The following is a 19,449-nucleotide window of genomic DNA, read 5'->3' on the forward strand; positions in this document are numbered from 1 at the left end:
ATTACATACCTCATAGGTTATTGGGAAATAATGTACATAAAGCCCTCAAGGAAAGTCAGTATCTATATATATAAAAACCTAAGCGACCATTATGACTGAACAACTGGAACAACTGGAACGATCAGTTGACCAGTCACTATGACATGCACTGACCACCAGGGTGCAGATACTCAACACAGGAGCTGCCCCCTGGTGGTCAGTGCACTCCCACAGCAAACCTCTCACAGCCCCTCCCCAGGGCCAGCCAGCTCCCCCCGGCCCCAGCCAGCTGGACAACCTCCCACGGTCCCTCCCCCCTGCCAGCCGGCCCCCTGATAGACCTTGATTGCCGGCCAGGCCAAGGGACCCCCACCTGTGCACGAATTCGTGCACCGGGCCTCTAGTATGTTAATAATTAAATATTATCCCTCATTGTCACATATATCTGTTGCTACTACCAGACTTTCTGTCTTCCCCAAATTGGGTCACTTGTGGTTGTCTCTTTCCTTGGCTATTTCTAAGGAAGTACATACATTTATATCTTTGTATTTTTTATTCTTTTCAATTATATATTCTTTACTAAAATTATTTGCTCATTAATTGTTTCCCTGTTCTAAAATTCTATTTATTTTTCAAATTTCCACAACTCAGATCATTTCACATTATGTCTTCAATTTTGGCAGCAATTTTATTCTTTATTTTGTAAAATTGATAAAAATCAAGAAAATGTGAAACTGAGGCAGTGACAATACGATACACTGATTTCTCTTATGTTTGGAAAGTGTATAAACCTAACAAAACAACCTAAGGTTCAAAGTCATCAATATGCCAAATTCAGTACCGGGTTCTAATTTTGCCCAACAATTCCTTCCAAAGTGGGAAGAAAGTAATTGCTTTAAGTACTTATTCTTTACTCAAAATAAATTTGTTAAGGAAGAGAAAAAGAGAAACTGAAATTGCATTTATTGTGGTAAATTGTGGAAGAAGATAGGAGAATGCAGATAAATCCTTGTGGCTTTAAGGAAAATAAAGGAGGCCAGAAGAGGGTGCCCTGGGAAATTTCTTATAAAATCCCAAACATATTTACCAGTCAATTCATACTGACTAAAAATCACCCATCTAAATGCAACCCCCATGAAAAACTCTTTTGTACCTCTACTTGTTTTCAGAACATTTTCACAACTATTACGGTGTGCTTATACATTTCTAGAATTTTAAGACATAACATTTAATTCTAACAATTCAAACAGGTATTGTGGTATGTTAACTGACATTAACTGCTTTGTTTGGGGAGTGGCCTCACATTTTCTAATACTATAAGCATTTCTCTCAATGTTCCATCATCAGCTTATATTGCTTCATGGAAACACAACAAGAAAACACAGGAGACAAATCCCTAAACTACCCAATGCCCTCAGCCCCCAGAGAAAATATTTCCAGGCTGGGAAAGGAGGGAGTCACAGAAAAGTAGATGGATTGTCACTGGGGTCCCCGAATGCCAACCCATCAGGGCCAGGGCCAGCAGGAGACAAACACAAAAACACCAGCTAGGTTTCAGGAAGCTGAGAGCAGAAGGAGCCTGTGCCTCCTGGAGTAGAGGTAGGATAATGACAAGCCCCAGCCTTCTTTCCAAAAGCAGTGGCTGCTGAATGAGTCTGGAAAGGTAAGTCAACAGTTGCCTCAGGAAACAGTGTTTGAGTTCCCCAGTGCCCAGGTATTTCCTGAGCTCCTGTTTTACACGAAAACTTCAAGCATGGATCCCAAGAGACTTATAGCCAATGACCTGAGCAGAGAGTGGCCTAGCTGTCTAACTGTAGCCTTTGGTCCTGTTGTGAAGCATCAGGGAGTTGAGAACCTTGAATATGATTAAAAAGCAAGGAGCAGGGAAAGACCTGGAACTTAAACTTTCATCCAGCTCCAGGAAACCCCTATCTATGATATGAGAGGTACTAAGTTTGTTACCTTGTTTAGCTGTGCCCCGTCTTAATAAAAACAACAAAGCCAAAGGATCTGAGGTTTAAATAACAAATTAAAGAGAAAATAGATTGAAGAGTCACTTTTGTTAACAGGGGGGGGAAAGTTTCTTTTCTGTCAAATTCTGAGGCAGAAATATGTAAATTCAGACTGTAAGGAAGTTTTTAAATGAAATAAAAAGTTGTCATGTTGCACACAAACTTACACAATGTTATATGCCAACTATATCAATAAAATGTCTAAAAAATTTTTTTAAGAAAACAAAAGTTGCTATCTTTTCTTCACGCAACTGACATATCTACCTATAGTTAATATATTTAAACTTAGGAATTCTCCTAAACTTTAATGAGTATGGTAAGTACTTCAACCAATAGTCAATTTCAAATAATTATATATTAAAATTAAAGTTTATAAAGTCATTTTGCAATTTATAACAACAACCCCCCCAAATAATAATAAACTTTAATTTTCTAATCAAATACAGAGGATCAGAGAAACAATTTCCATTTTCCAACCAAGGATAATTTTCAATTGGTTAGCAAAATCACTGATGTTCATTTTATTCTAGGAACAGAAATTATGTGAATCAATTAAATTATCACTACTCAAGACCATCTATTGTGCACTCATCCTCAGGTCTAAATGTAATATCTTAAAGACCTCTTGGTAGTTTTGCAATTGTTTATATTCTTATGTCTTCCCTAATTATGTTATTTCATGCTACTTTAGTGAATTCCCAGGACTGCAATCCTTCCCAAGTATGCTTATAAATAATACCATACATTGATCTTTAATGAAATACACATAAATGTCACCTCTCTTGATCAAATGTGACCCAAAACTACTGTGCTAGAAAACCAAAGGGCTTTTGAGATCTACACCAATAAAAGAGAAACATGCAAATTAACCATCACTCTGCTATACCAAGCCACTCCCACCAGCCAATCAGGAGTGAGTATGCAAATTAACCCAACCAAGATGGCAGCCGGCCATAGATCTAGAGCAAGCAGGAGGCTTAGATTGCCCCGGCAATGGAGGAAGCCAAGCTTCCTGCCCGCCCTGTCCGGCCCTGGCCTCCACTCAAGGCTACAAAGTTTCAATTATAGAAGATAAATAAATCCTAGATACTTGCTTCCAGCTGGCCCTGGCCTCCGCTCAAGGAGGTGCTGAAAAAAAAAAAAGAAAGAAAAAGAAAAAAAGGAGGGGCTGGGACCTTGGGTCGCTGGGGGGTGATCAGGCCAGGACAGGATGGCAGGGGCTGTTGGGGGTAAGCAGACCAGCAGGGGGCCAGTTGGGGGTAAGCAGGCCATCAGTGGGGGTCAGTTGGAGGTGATCAGGATAGTGGGGGGGGCAGTTTGGAGTGAGCAGGCCAGCAGGGGGGCAGTTGGGGGTAAGCAGGCCAGTGGGGAGGAAAGGTGGGGGCAAGAAAGCCAGCAAGGGGGGCAGTTGGAGGTGATCAGGTTGGTGGGGGGGCATTTGGAGGTGAGCAGGCCAGCGACAGGGGGCAGTTGGGGGTGAGCAGGCCGGAAGGCAGAGTGGTTAGGGGCAATCAGGCAGGCAGGTGAGCAGCTGGAGCCAGCAGTCCCGGATTGTGAGAGGGATGTCCAACTGCTGGTTTAGGCTTGAACCCTATAAATGGACAGTAGTACATCCTTTGAGAGGTCCCAGATTGGAGAGGGTGCAGGCCAGGCTGAGACACACACTCCCCGCCCCCCATGCACGAATTTCGTGCACCAGCCTCTAGTATCACAATAATCATTAAGAAATCAATCTTACATGAAACTGAAGGAAAACAGGGAATGTCATTGAGCAATGAAGCTCCATGCTGTCAGTGCCCTACCTCTGAGCAGAAGCCTTGGGATGTTTCTCCTCCAGTCTCCTCACCAGTGCCACTGTCAGCTGCCCTGTCGCCCCAAGAGAACCTTCTGGCATCAAATGGGTGTCTGAAGGCTCTGACAGTTGCTCCAAACCAGGGATGCTGGCACTGTTTTGCAGAGCCTAATAAATAAAATATAGGAATAAGTAGCTGTTTTTCACTGAGTGGAAACATCTAAACTATATATATCCTGAAAATTTAATATTACACTTTTCATGGTTCTTCTGTCTTCTTCATGCAAATGAATCATTTCTATGTGGCCAGAACAAAAGAAAGCAGTCATCAAAAATAGCTAATGTGTTACCATTTTTTAATAAAATAATATTTATATAAGTACTAGTAGGCCTGCGCACGAATCCGTGTGCCAGTAGCTCTCTGCGGGGCCTGGCCGCTCCGTGCCCACTGCCCAGAGGCTCTCCATGGCCTAGAGGCCCATCCGCGGCCGGATGTGGATCACTTGCCTCACTGCCGTGGTGACAAAATAAGCATTCCGCCAGGCCGCTCACGCTGCCCACTCTCAGCAGCTGCCCCCCGCCCCCCCCAGGACTGGGGGACTCCAGCGGGGCTGAGAGGACTGAGCGCCGCCATCTTGTGGATGGGCACCACCATCTTTGTGATGGAGTGACCATTAATTTGCATATTACCCTTTTATTAGATAATATACAGATGTTTATACAAATATTAGTGTACATACCAAGATGTATATTATGTGCGTGATTATAAACAATAAGTAACATTAAGATGTGAATTTCTGTTTGCCTCCTGAAAAAAACTCGCATATTTTTCTCTTTTCAAAGTACATTTTAGAGATCTATTTCTGTCTTGCCTCTGGCTCACTGTACTGACCTCTTCTGCTAAGCTGCTGCCATGTTCCTGATGAGCTGTGGTCCAGGTGCCATGGTGAATGTGATACTCTGTCTGGGTCACATCCATTTGTGCCTTTAGCTCCTCTAAGTAGGTCAGAACAAACTGAGGATAAGCCTGTAGGAAAAGAGGAAACATGTAACACCAGCCTTGTAAGCAACAGCCAAAAATATATCCAACTAGAATGATGGGGGGATAAATTAGGTTAATAGTAAAAAGGTGTGGCTAATAAACTTTGCACTTCATTATCAATTTCCGATCAAAATCAAGCCAAATAATTTTCACATTACAATTTCTAATTTGTTGTTTACTTCGATCAAGTTTAACTTGATTGCTAATCTTCACCCTTAGATAAGATTAAAATATTAAAGCCATGTTATATATTAATAATAATAGCTAGCGCCCTAACCGGTTTGGCTCAGTAGATAGAGTGTCGGCCTGCAGACTGAAGGGTCCTGGGTTCGATTTCGGTCAAGGGCATGTACCTTGGTTGCAGGCACATCCCCAGTGGGGGTGTGTGCAGGAGGCAGTTGATTGATGTTTCTCTCTCATCGATGTTTCTCACTCTCTATCCCTCTCCCTTTCTCTCTGTAAAAAACCAATAAAATATATTTAAAAAAATAATAATAGCTAGCATTTATTGAGTTATTTCCACATAAAATGTATTATTGTAAAAGACATTGCATGTATATAATTTGTAGTTGCTGTGTTGTTTGGGAATATTCAATTCTGCTCTAGAAGACAAGAAAACAAATGGGATGGATGAAATTCATTAGCTGCATTAAACATAAGCAAATTAGTAACCTGAAGAGTGTCAGACAGAAATTAAGTAGAGCAACTGTATATGAACATAGATAGAAAGGGGTAGAAGAAAAAATAGCCATTTAATAGTCATGATTTACTAAACAACAAACAAAGCAAAAAATATGTATGTTGCACTAAACATAAATGAAGCACATGAGATTCACAAACATCACGAGATCTGTAATTGGCCACCCACTGCTGACTCGTGTTGGATCCTCTGCTGGATAAAGTCCATCGCTGCCCATCAAGCTAACTGGGGAGCACAGTTATCAGCCAAGTGTATTTGCCAAGCAGCTCTCTCACAGAGCCTGTGTGTGTCACTGCCTCAGGCACCTTTTCTCCATCGGGCCCCCTTGCTCAAATTTCACCTCTTGTCCTTGTAACCAAATCATTAGCAGGGAAGGGTAATGCAACACAGAGAGATTCTGGTAATGTGGCCCTTCAACCCACTTGCACCTTAAGTGTGTTAACCTAGCCCATTGCTTTTCCTATACATTTTGCTTTGTATTTTGAATCCATTTAACAAATATGATTTGAGCATTTTAATTTGGTCGATGTACCTTTTTGTTCCATGAGCTCTAAGATAGTCTATCTAGGAGCATATTTGGAGACTACTATTGCATCAAAGCAATTTCCCACGTGATAATATATTTACATTTTAATCTTCTCAACAGCTCTTTGAAATAAGTATTATTATGCTCATCTTAAAGACAAAACAAAACAAAAAATGACACAGGGAGATTAAGCTACTTGCTCAGTGTCATCCAGTGTTTACCAGGACATAAGGTCTAGATATATAGCCTCAAGTATGATATAAACTCCTCTTTATTAAGGTGTGGAACTAAAATTCTAACAAAAAATAAGAGAAGGTGTTCAGTGAATAATTAAAGGCACTAAGGTCCGTGTATTCTTCTGGGGAAAGTGATATTGAATAACTAAACTTTGTTAGAAAATGTACAACTAAATGTTCATGTCAAAATTGTAAGGGACTCCAAAACCTTAAATGCATATTACTAAGTTAAAAAAAAAAATGCCAACCTGGCCCTTAGCTAATTTGGCTCACTGATAGCACTGGCCCGCAGACTAAAGGGTCCTGGGCTCGGTTCTGGTCAAGGGCACATGCCCGGGTTGTGGGCTCGATCCCCAGTGGGGGCCTGCAAGAGGCAGCAGATCAATGATTCTCTCTCATCACTGATGTTTTTATCTCTCTCTCCCTCTCCCTTCCTCTCTGAAATGAATAAAAATATATTTTTAAGAAGCCAACCTGAAAAAGCTATAAACTGTATGATGCCAATTATGTGATGAAGAAATAATTTGCATCTCTCTGATGATTAGTGATGTTGAGCAACTTTTCATATGTCCGTTGGCCATCTTACTCTTTAAAGAAATGTCTATTCAGGACCTCTGCCCACTTTTTAATTTGATTGTTTTTATGGTGTTGAGTTATAAGAGATCTTTATAAATTTTGGATATTAATCCCTTATTGTATGTGTCATTGGTAAATATCTCCTCCCATTCAGTAGGTTGTCATTCTGTTTTTGTTGGTGGTTTCCTTTACTCCACAAAAACTTTTTAGTTTGATGTAGTCCCATTTGTTAATTTTTTCTTTTGTTTTCCTTACCCATGGATATATGTCCAAAAAAATATTGCTACGAGAAATGCCAAAGATTTTACTGCCTATGTTTTCTTCTAGGAGTTTTATGGTTTCAAGTCTTACCTTTACATCTTTAATCTATTTTGAGTTTATTCTTGTATATGGTATAAGAAAGTGGTCTAGTTTCATTTTTTGCACATATCTGTCCAATTTCCCAACAACATTTGTTGAATAGACTGTCTTTATCCTATTGTGTGTTCTTGCCGAGGCTGAACTTTTTTATTTGGTTTGGCTATTTTGAGTTTTCTTTTGTCATGTATTTCCTTTCAATGTCCTTTGCTTATTTTTCTATTAAAGTGTTTATCCTTTTCTATTGCTATAACAGGCTTATTATATATTAAGTATTATTCAATTTTCTCACATTTATATTGCAAAGATTTTCCCTATTTGCCATATTTCTCTACTTACTTTTGCTTATTCTATTTTAGATTTAGAAGTTTTAAAATATTTTTATATACTCAAAGCCATTAGTCTTTTTCTTTATGGATTCCATCTTTGTTTGCATGCTCATAAAGATATCCACTCACTGCTACTATGGGTTAGATATTTTAATCCAAGCTTTCTTCTAGATAGTTTATGGTCCTATGTTTAAGTTTAAATATTTAATTTAGCTGAAACTGGTATTTTGTATAAAGGAAATAATTTAACTTTATCATTTTGAAAATTAATAGAGGGATGGTTAACATTAAAAATAAACAAACAAAAGAAACAAAAATTATCCAAGTAAAAACAGCAACAAAGTGCACTACTGTGTTTAAATTTGTTCATTATTATTATTATCATAAATAGCTACAAATTATTGATTAGCTAAAATCAATATGCCAGAATCTATTGATAGGCCAGAATCTGTGCCAAATACTCAAAATGCTGGTATGAATATCTCTATTTTGTAGACAATGAATGTGAAGTTCAGAAAGGCTAAATGACTTGCCTAAGGCTACACAGCTAAGTGGTAGAGCCAAGATTAGTTATTAATATCCTGAAGCAGTAATTCTTTTTTTAAATTAATGAAATGAGCTCCATTTATGAACCAGCTGCAAATAATTATCAAATTATCCTCCATTTTAGCCTTAACTAGATGGATATAGTTGTGGATATGACTAAATTTAGATCTAATTACAATTTCTAAACCTCTATAAGAACGAAATGACTCATGAAAATAGCTTTGCTCTGTGAATCTAAAATAACTTTAATTAAAAAAATCAGCGATTGTGTTTGGGAATGTGACCTTAAAATTTTTAGAATAAAAATTTTCTTTAAAATAATATGTTTAAAACACAAAATAATACATGATGCAGCTATGAGGGAAAAGGCCTGCCATTTTTGACAACATGGATGGCACTTGAGGGTATTATGCTAAGTGAGATAAGTCAGACAGAGAAAAACAAATACTGTATGATATCACTTAGGTGTGGAATCTAAAAAAGCCAAACTCATAGAAACAGAGAGAAGACTGGGGGTTACCATGAGGGTGGGGAATTGTGGTGATGTTGTTTAAGGACACAAACTTGCAACTAGTAGATAAATAAGCTCTGGAGATCTAATGCACAGCATAGTATTTATGGCCAATAATACTGTATTATAACTTCAAACTTGTTAAGAGTAGATCTTAATCTTACCTCAAAAAGAAGTGGTAATTATGTGATGTAACTGAGGTGTTAGCTAATGCTATGGTGGTAATCATATGGCAATACATACTTGTAACAAATCAATACATTGTACAACATATACAATGTTATGTATCAATTATATCTCAATAAAAATAAAGAATTAAATTAAATTAAGATAAAAGAAAGAAAACTGAGGCCCTGACATGCTGAGTGGTTTCATAGCAATAAATTATAGAAAATTATTTTTTGCTTTGGAAAATTAGTGTTTTAAAGTCAAACAAAACCTCAGAGGAAGGTATTAAATTAAATTAAATTATAAACTTCTAGGCACAGGGTAAAATCATTTGTGTACAAAAAGCTCTCGACAATAAATTTGGAACGGAAAAACTTAGGAAGAAAAGCTGTGGCTTACAAAGTCCTTACCTTAGAATAAATGCAGCCATCAGTTCCAAACACCCACTTCTGAGAATCATTTTCTTTATGTCTATAATGAAAATGTAATTAGAGATTGACAACTTTTCTCCTCATTGAAACGTTCTCTAGCTTTCAAATAAAAACATCATTTTCCATATCACCTGGCAAGAGGACAGCCCACACTCTACCACGGATCCTACCATACCATCATCACTGCCACCTCAGTAGCTAAAGCCTTCTCTAAGACCACCAATTCCTTTGGTACACGAAGTGCTGTGTAGTCTGTGTGTGTGTGTGGGGGGGGGGGTTAGGGAGTGTTGTCTGTGTGTGCATTACCAATGGCAATAGTGATTAAGAATTTTGGAGAATAGAATTGCTAAGAATATCATAGAAATCTCTGCCCCCTCCCCCCGCAAAAAAATACCCTCGGTGAGATAGAAAGGGGCTTAATGAAGTACAATGAGTAAGAAAATGGGATGGAAAAAGATACCATGGAAAATTAGAAACCTTAGGCACCTGTTTCTGAAATGACCAGAAAATTTTCTTAAGGAACATGAAAATTTTTAAGCTAAAACTAAAATGTGATGAAGTTAGTCATACTTAAATTAACTAATCAGGTATTCGTTAATATTTAGAAACCTTGCAAAAGTAGGACAAATGAATTAAATTAAGTGTAATGGGATGTTAAACAAGACTTTTCCTACTGCCTCTGAGTTTTGACATGAACATTAATGGTTGAGAATAGGTGGTGGCAGGTAATACTCTGTTCCAAAGCAAGGGGCTCTCTGACCTGGGCAGAACATGGGAAGGCAGCAGTCCCAAACTGTTCCAGTGCATATGTGCCTTTCACTCACATCCAGTTTACATAGGAAAATATGAAGAACATGCGTGGGCATGTCTCAGATTTTTATTTGGAAGGTCTGGACCCCCAGAAATTTACAGTAATAGGTGTTACAAGTGACTCAACTGCTGTATAAGAACTCTGGGAGCCCTACCTGGTTTGGCTGAGTGGATAGAGCATCGGCCTGAGGACTGAAGGGTCCCAGGTTCAATTCCAGTCAAGGGCACATGCCTGGGTTGCGAACTTGATCCCCAGTGTGGGGTGTGCAGGAGGCAGCCGATCAATGATTCTCTCTCATCATTGATGTTTCTATCTCTCTCTCCCTCTCCCTTCCTCTCTGAAATCAATAAAATATATTTTTTAAAAAGAACTCTGGGAATGTGTGTGTGTGTATAGATTATGGACCACACTTTGAGAAACACTGAACTAGAATGATGAGAGTAGGTGAGGAAGAAAGAACTGCTTACATAAAACATTATAAAAGAAGAACTGATGTGGTGATTGACTAAATGGGGTGGAGGTTAAAGAGAACAGACAAGGTTAATTCTCAGATGTCAATTTTGGGTAAAAAACAAAAGAGAGAAACATGACACTATTAGAAGAGTGAAATTAGAATGGAGGAGAGGGAAGCAGAGATGTGAGGAAATATGTAGAATTCTAATACTTAGGTAAACATTCGTTTATGGAACATTGTTCAAGGCTTTCCTGATACCTAAGCTAAGAATCCCATTCTCAGGCTTGAGACAAATGTAATGGTTGCTCAATTTCAGCATGGGGAGGGGGGGGGGGATGAGAGGTGCTGGGAGAGGTTTGTCTTTCTAGAGATCTTTGTATTTTGTAATTAATAAAGGAAAAAATAAGCTTTTAAAAGATGTCTAGGGTCCAGAACTAAAATTTATGATTATAATAATATTTATTAATACCTAAGAAAACATTCCTTTGAAATATTCCATTTGTCAGAGGGTATAAGCAAGAAGGCATTCCATGAGCACAGTTCAGTTTGGGGGAAATTTCATAGGCTAATACTCATCGTTTCTCAGTTGACTATAAGAAGGATGATCACCATGCTTCACAATTACAAATCCACATTCCCAACCAGCTTCAAATGGCTCTGGTGTCCTCCAATGCATCCCGGACAGAAAGTAGGATCCATAGAGACTGGGGAAAAGGGATTTCTACCCCATGATTCTTAACATGGTAAGCGTAGAAAGAAGTTTCATCCATCAATGCACACATTGTGAAATTAAATATGGGCAATTTTCTACCTGATACTGACATTTCTGATGGCATTATCTACATGTTTGAACATTACTTCGCAGTCCACTGCATGGCAAACAGTCCTTCCTACATTGTGTACTTGATAGAGTCTACCACTCTGCTTTAATCTAACTCTTAAACTTTAAGACTTGACTAATGAGATTATTTCAATCTCTCTGGATACCTGGTGATGTGCTGTCTGCTTACTTGTCTTTCTCTCTCTGCACCTAACATTACAGACACACTTGTTCGTTGTGTCCAATGGTCTCCTTAAAGAAGTATTTGTTGAACCTAGTCTAGATTAATGTTGGCCAATTATCACTCTATTTTTAGCAAGACCTAAATGGGGGAGGGGAAAGAGGAGTAGACAAAAAGAGTATAACTGAAAGATTAACATTGAAATAAGGAAAACAGTAAAGCTTACCAGATAGGTAATGGAAACCAATAAAGCAGGCTAAAGCTAGTGTGAGGGTGGCAATTGGGAATGGTGGAGAATATAGCAAACCGGAGGGTATATGTTCTATCTAAATGGGGAATATGTTCCTGCATGATTGGTGCCATGAGAGAATGAAAGTCCATTGCACCCCATTCTTCTTTTTTTTTTTTTTTTAAAGAAAAAACAGAAATGTGTATTTTTGTGTGAAATCTCCCTATGTCTATAGGCTTACAACTAATTCAAAAAATATAATAATGTGCAGGCCAAACAAAATCCATGGTTCCCCAATATTTAGTTTAATTTAACCTCTGTGTATGAATGTGTGTGTGTGTTGCTTTAATTAGTTTATGAACTTAACTAGAGGCCTGATGCACGAAATTCGTGCAAGGGGCTCAGCCCTCGCAGCCCCGGCTTCATCCAGAAGGACGTCCGGAAGGTCGTTCGACTGTCTGGTCTAATTAGCATATTATGCTTTTATTATTATAGATACTACATACCCACATTCCTTAAAAATTAAGCAAAATTAAGATTTAATGGTGGCCTGAAGAAGAACTTTAGTTCTTTGGTTTGTTTATAAGATGACCAAAAAACTTTTGGAGCAAAAATATCTTTGATTTTGAAGTTTATCATTTTTATCATTTTCAGATTATCTCGGTAATGACATCATTGTTCTGCCTTTCATTCACTCATGGTCAGATGCACATCACAGAAAAATACTAAAAAGACAAATATGTGCAAGCACTTGATATATTGAATAAGAATAAGATGAGTGACACCAAATGAGACATAACTGAACTAATGAGGCATGATCTGTTTACAATATTCTTTGTGAGTTGTCAGGTTACTACTTTAAGTGCTAGTTCTATTATTTTTAGCATATAAAGGGCTATGTCTTGATTCATAGCTTCTGTGAAAATTACATTATACTACTTAGGAGAAGAAAAGAAAATTTGTCTCCAGCAGCTGCTGGAGACATGAGGATACTTATTATTGTTTATAATGAAATATGGTTATGTTAAAAATAAATGTCATACAGGCACTTCAGATGCTGAGGAATAGATAAACATATTTGAAAGCATATATCCAGAGTGAGGTAAGTCTGGATCCTTGTTGCTTTTTAAGGAACAAAATGTAGCTTCACAGTGAGAATCCCTAGTTTTCCAAATCTTCTGCTATTTTGTCTCCATCTTACAGTAGATTTTGTTTTTCAAAAAAAAGGCCAGTTGCATTAATACAAAGGCAAATGGTCCTCATTTGCATAGGGATCCTCCCTTTCTACTGCCCAGTTCTCCCTCTCTCCCCCTCTCTCTTCTTTCCTTCCTTTCTAAAAGTAAACCACATCCTTTCTTGTCAATAGAGATTTTCAAATAAAACTACATTTTTAATTTTTTTAAATCCTCTCTTTCCTTGCACATGCTCTATTCTCCATAGGCAACAAGGACATCCAGTTTGAGGCTTCAGTCCTACCCAGTTCTATGACAATCCTGCCAGAGTAGCATGTGAACTTCAGTGGGTTGAGACCACATCAACACCAGTTTTAGGATCCAGTTAGCCCAGGGAGAGCCCTGGGCATGAAGAGCATGTTCATCAAGGGATATGTAAAACCTTTCTAAACACCTGCCATTTCAACTAGACCACTGATAACTCTCCCACGGAGAGTGGTCGTTCCTCACCATTTCCCTCTAAGGTAACAAACACTTAGTCACTCCTTACCCATCATTTTGATTTTTTGTTTTATTTTCTTAGTTTTGTTTTGTTTTGCTCTTTTTAAATAAAACTATTGAGAAATAATTGACATACAATATAAAGTTTTTCACATATCACTGATACTTTGTTCATTTTTTCCCCATTTTTCTCTGTGGCTTTCATTATGAATAGTTTCTATTGTTTTCTCTTCAAGTTCATTAATATTTTCTTCCACAATGTCTAATCTGCCATCAGTTATATATTTTTCATTTTATACATTGCCATTTTCATCTCTAGAAATTGGATTTGAGTCTTGTATATCTTCCACATCTCTACTTAATATGTTTAATCTTTTCCCTAGCTTCCTAAATATGTGGAATACAGTTATAACAACTGTTTCAATTTCCTGTACATTAATTCTATAATCTGTATAATTTCTGGGTCAGTTACAATTGACTGATTTTTCTGTTTGTTATAACCATGAACTAAATGAGCTAAAGCCTCTGTGGCTCCATGTCCCATGGTTTGGCCTTGTCATTATCATCATGCGTTGATCCTTGATATGTCTCTAGTTTATAGTACTGATTCTGCTGCAGAAATCTTGTTACCCATTCCACCTACAGCACCACCTCAACCTGCGACTTGATTTGGGTTTGTTTATCCTTCCTTGGGAACTGTGTGTTTAGGATGCTACTAGCACTGGCTAAGTTTGCATGCTGCCAAGCTAATACCTCCCTCTCCCTTTTCCTATGTTTCTCAATGAATGTACCCTACTAATCCACTTAGATATCTGCTGCTATGCTTGACACTAATTGGCAATTGTCTGACATACGGGCATTGTAATGTTGTGGCTAAGAGTAAGTTGTAGAGCCTGACTGCTTAGGTTTGCATTCCTGCCGAGCCCCTTAGTAGGTTTGACCTTGAGTAAATGATTGACTTCTCTATGATTCAATTTCCTCAGCTGAAAAGATAATAATAATAATATATACCTTCTCCGGTTGTTGTGAGGGTTAAATGTGACAATATAATATAAAGAAGTTAGAATAGTGTTGGGCTCAGAAATTAATTTTTGTTAGAGTACCAGGTATAGCCAGAATTTACACGTGTGAATCTGACTCTGTAGATCCCATTCCTAATCATGATGTGATATTGTAATACCTGTTGAACAATCTGTTTCACATATTAGAGAAAACTTCCCTTCTGTATAGTGGCTGGGCTAGTTTTTCTGGTGCTTAAATGCCCTAGTTCTGGCTTCAGCCCTAAGCACAAACCTACTGCCTATCCATCTAGGAGTAGCTTTCTAAGTTCAGAAGTACAACAGGGTTTATTTTTGTCAACATGGATGAAATTAGAAGATAAGTGAGCAAGAAACAATATTTCTAAACTGCTGAGTATAAATCAAGTTTCTTCTTAAATTTTTAAATTTTATTTTTTTTTTTATTTTTTAAATATCACATCTGAGTAAAGAACAAAACAAAACAAAAAACCAGAAAAGGCACTTTCAGTGCTTTACAAGCCATCAATATCTTGTCTGCTTAATTTTTCTTTTGCAGTTCAATATTTTATATTTAGAAGACGGAGAAAAGGATAGGAGTGCACATAGAACATTAAATTTTTAATTATCAATAAAAATAGAGATAAAGAAATGAGTTCAATAATTACAGAGTAATGCAGCAACTTGTCTACAGCATAGGTACATGTTGAAGGCCAACATTTTGCTGTTTAAAATATCTAAGAATCACTACCAAACTAGGTGGGATATGTTTTCAAGCTTATTTCAGATTAGAAAAATTAATATCATGTTGTGAACATAAATTTAAACACCTAATGAATATTCCATCTAGGTAGTATGATTTAACTGCTCATAAATCTTGAAACGAACATTTACTATTTTGAGCTGAGTAACGTATAGGTATTACCTTTTCTGGAGGATTAATTTATATCCTTCCAGTGATGTTCCCTCAGTGGCCTTGACTCTGATTGGATGACCAATAGCTAGGCAGCCCTGAGTTATGGCTCGGCTCAAGATCATTCCAGTCTGCCAATGAATAGAGAGGGGAGACAGGTCTAAATAAGTTAAAAGAACCAGAAAATTCAACAATGTGTCGCAAATAGTGAGGTCATTATGCCTGGATAACCCTGGATATTAACAGTTGCTGAAAGTGAAACACTACCCACAACTTAGCGGTCAGTGAGCCGTGCTCAGAATCAGTGATCTTCCCTGTCCGACAAGGGTGGCATTTTATAGTTCAGCGCAAAATAAAACAGGCCTTGATATCTTCATTTGTCCTTCTTTTCTGTGCATATTTCACAGTGCAGCGATTGGGGGGTCCATCACATGTCACTTCTTGTAGTTATAACTACAGAACTTCCTTGAAATATGCACGCACAGAAAAAAAAGTGCAGTGAACTGAAGACAGAAACAAATCCTTAACCTTCACACAACGTAAAGCCTTGCTCTGGGTCTAAATACCACGGGTTAAACATTTTAATATGACTCGTGAGCTGCATTTGTTTTAAGTGTTGACATTCTCTAATAAGGAAATTGATAGGAATATTGCTTGAATGTCCATGTAACAATTTTCTTAGTGAATCAACACAACATTTTAAATAAGTGACAACAACTGAGGAATTCATTTATACATTTGAGAATTTGTGGCATGCAAAATTCTCTATTTTTACAGGTAAAAAAATTACTTTTTAAAAAAGCCCTAGCTGGTTTGGCTCAGTGGATAGAGCGTCGGCCTGCAGACTGAAGGATTCTGGGTTCCATTCCAATCAAGGACACATGCCTGGGTTTCGGGCTCTAGTCCCAGTAGGGGGCGTGCAGGAGGCAGCTGATCAATGATTCTCTCTCATCTTTGATATTTCTTTCTCTCCCTCTCCCTTCCTCTCTGAAATCAATACAAATATATTTAAATAAATAAATAAGGAAAAAATATTCAATCTAAAAACATTTTCAAAATTGTTTTCTTTTTTGCATGTAACTTATTTCTCAATGTTTTGTGGTATGGGAAATAAATATATGATGACTTAAGAAAACATTTATTTTAAATTTGGTTCTAATATAAGCACTGAATGGAATCCTGATTTGATAATGTTACAGAAAGGAAACAGCTGGGAGTGAGAAAAAGAATCACCATTTATTAAGCACTTTCTATCTACCAGACATTATGCTTGAACCTCAAACATGCCTTCTCATATGACTAACTTCATTTTATAGATGAGGAAACGGTGGCTCAGAGCAGCTAAGTAACTCTCCCCAGATATATATTTTGAATATCATAAACTTTTAGAAACAGATACCAGAGAATTACAAAATAGAAGATCTAGGAAAGAACCTTCCATATCTACGGGTCCAATTGGTGACACAGGTGTTCAGTGCAGTGCTAAAACTGAAACACTTCCCTCAAGCTCATAAATTGGTCAAATATAGAGCAGTGTCCCGTATTACAGTGAAAAGATACATGTTTTGAATCTAGAGAGACCAAGAATCCTTCTTCTACCCTTACTAGAGTCAGTTTCTTTCAGCTACATAATGAAAACCTGCAGTTTGTATAAGATTGAATGAGGAAAGTGTGTATATGATGTCTAACATATAGCAGATGTTTAATAAAATGGCAGATATTATTATTATTAAATCAGACACAAAATGCAACTTTAAAAGGGCTAGTACTTCAAGTCTCCAAGTTGGAAACAGATTTAGGAAATATCTTATCTAATCTCATTCTGCCTTGTTATAAAAAATGAATACTATTTCTTAGTATCTTTATGCCATAATTACTCTATGTGCTTGTTTAGAACTCCTGGGGAAACTAAAAATAATAAGTAAGGGCAATCTAAGATTTCACTGAGAAAATAGTTTTGAGCTCCTCTCCCCCACCCCCAAACTAAGTAGCAGCAAACTTCCCTGATGACTGCACCCACAGAAGTGCTAAGAGGAAGCAAAATTAATACACAGTGAGGGACGGAGGGAGACACAGGAAGGGTAGATACAGGCTGTGCCATCTCTTTCCAGACATAAATATTTGGTGGCAATTACAAAACATATGTCAATAGTAAGAGAGAAGGGTAGGGTGATTCTATGCTTTCAATTTAAATCAGATCCAAAAGTAAAATAATAAAGCAAAAAACTAGTGCTAACACACAGCTATAAATCTGTTAGGCATTGTTCACATTTTGTACTCAGGGATTTCTTCTAAAACTGTCCTTACAAAGACCACATGCCGTCATTACATGGTGCTCACCCACCAGGCTCCATGAAGCACAATAGTGAAGACTGAGAGTGGAAGCAAGTGACATTCAGACAAATCTCAGGAAAATGGCAAGTCTATGGACTATACATAAGCTCTACGCTGGGTGTAGATATACTATGGAGTGTGAACAAATCAGCGCATCTAAAAGTGGACTGAATGCTCAGAGGGGGGGTCTATAGCGTTTCTCTGTAATAGATGACCCAAGTGCAGAGAAAGAGCATTTGTTACGGCCAGCAATTGATCACACTTTCACTTGCATGCTTGTGTGCATGAGGATCAGGTGAGCACATGGTAAGCCATCCAGCATGGGAGGTCACTCAGGGACAACAGACACTCTCAGGTACCTTCATGATCAGCCACACACTGACTGCAGGCCACGGGGTCGATGGCACCATCTGACATCTGGTGCTCTCTTCACTACCTGAGGAACCCCACTTTCCAATGGAAACTGAGGCGTGAAGGACAATACTGGAATCCACCTGTACCATGAAAAGAAGTATGTGTTTTTAACAGAGTCTGAAGGTTAACCTTCTTCAATACACTTACCCAAAATAAGTTACCCTGGAACATCATGTTTCCAATTGAGAAGGGCTCTTTTGAAACAGTAGTGCTCAAGCCCACTTGATTCAACTCAATTGACAGTTGTTGAGCACTGGTTCTGATAGGCAAGGTCCCAGACTGTGTGGTGTGTGATATTATAAAATACAGGGTAGGGTAAAAGTAGGTTTATAGTTGTTCATATGGAAAATAATACAATAATTAATAAATAATAATGCATGAATAAACTCACAACAGTAGAGGCAATAATATACATGCACACACACACACAATTTCATGTTCAGCTCCATATGGATGAATAAATAGTAATCTAGTGTTCAAAGAATGGTAGGGGTCATTTTTACTGGAGCAACAAAAAGTGGAGTGTCTTGAAAGAAGTAATATCTGGACTGGATCTTAAAGGATAAAGACAGATTGACAAATAATAAAGAATATAAAGATATTCCAAGTAAAGGCAAGGATGTATAATCAATATAACTTAGGATTTTTTGATAGGCTCAAAAAATAAACTTGGCCAAACTGTAGAAGGTGTCCAGTGTAAGGCTATGGAGTTAGACTGTGGTAAGGAGCCAGTGAACCCTTTCAAGCAGGAGGGACTGGATTATGGCAAATTCTAGTAGGTTGATATGGCAAAGGGTAGACATAATGGATTGCAGAATGGAAATATCAAAAGCAAGGAGAACAGTTGGGAGCCCACACAATCTTCTAAGAATAAAAGGCTATGAGTTGAGACTTTAGTGATAGTTGTGCGATAGGACAGGAGGGGACAGATTGGGGAGACACTGCATCTGTGTTTGTTATCAGACTACGTAGGTCAAAGGTATGGTGCACCTTCTACCTTTTCTCACTTAGACTTGATTCTCAAATTAATAGGTATTTGTATCACCTGTAGGAATTCTATTCAAATTCAACACTTTATCTCCTAACTTACATGCTCACTTTCTCTGAGTAATCATGCTAAGTTTGTAAGTACAAGTATTTATTTGTATAGGATTATGGGAACATGATTTTCTGCTTTAAACCCAATAAGTGATGTTGCTTCAATAACAATCAAAACTATTTTCTAACACTAAAAAGTCTAAGTTGGCACTAATACTAGCTATTTGTTGTGTGGCAAATGACTTTTTAAAATATGAAAATTAAATTATAATTTAAAAGATAAAATTTTTCAAGTGTGATCAGATGATGACAAAAGGGTAGAACTAATATATTTGGTAATTATTCCATAATGGAAGAGCGT

At 37.7% G+C, this 19,449-nt stretch overlaps 1 protein-coding gene across 1 annotated transcript in view; it reads right to left on the bottom strand.

Moving 5' to 3' along the window:
* Positions 1-19,449, bottom strand: part of DCDC1 (doublecortin domain containing 1) — a gene marked incomplete at its 3' end in the record, with an annotated part of 313,690 nt that overhangs the window by 119,605 nt on the left and 174,636 nt on the right. The window contains exons 15-19 of the mRNA XM_054725690.1: positions 17,996-18,130; positions 15,315-15,433; positions 9,185-9,245; positions 4,676-4,810; positions 3,794-3,951 (exon numbers count right to left, since the gene is read on the bottom strand). Coding sequence (XP_054581665.1) covers positions 3,794-3,951; positions 4,676-4,810; positions 9,185-9,245; positions 15,315-15,433; positions 17,996-18,130 — 608 coding nt within the window. The remainder of the gene's footprint in view (positions 1-3,793; positions 3,952-4,675; positions 4,811-9,184; positions 9,246-15,314; positions 15,434-17,995; positions 18,131-19,449) is intronic.

This window comes from Eptesicus fuscus, chromosome 13 (assembly GCF_027574615.1).
Source record: "Eptesicus fuscus isolate TK198812 chromosome 13, DD_ASM_mEF_20220401, whole genome shotgun sequence".
NCBI classification, from domain to species: domain Eukaryota; kingdom Metazoa; phylum Chordata; class Mammalia; order Chiroptera; family Vespertilionidae; genus Eptesicus; species Eptesicus fuscus.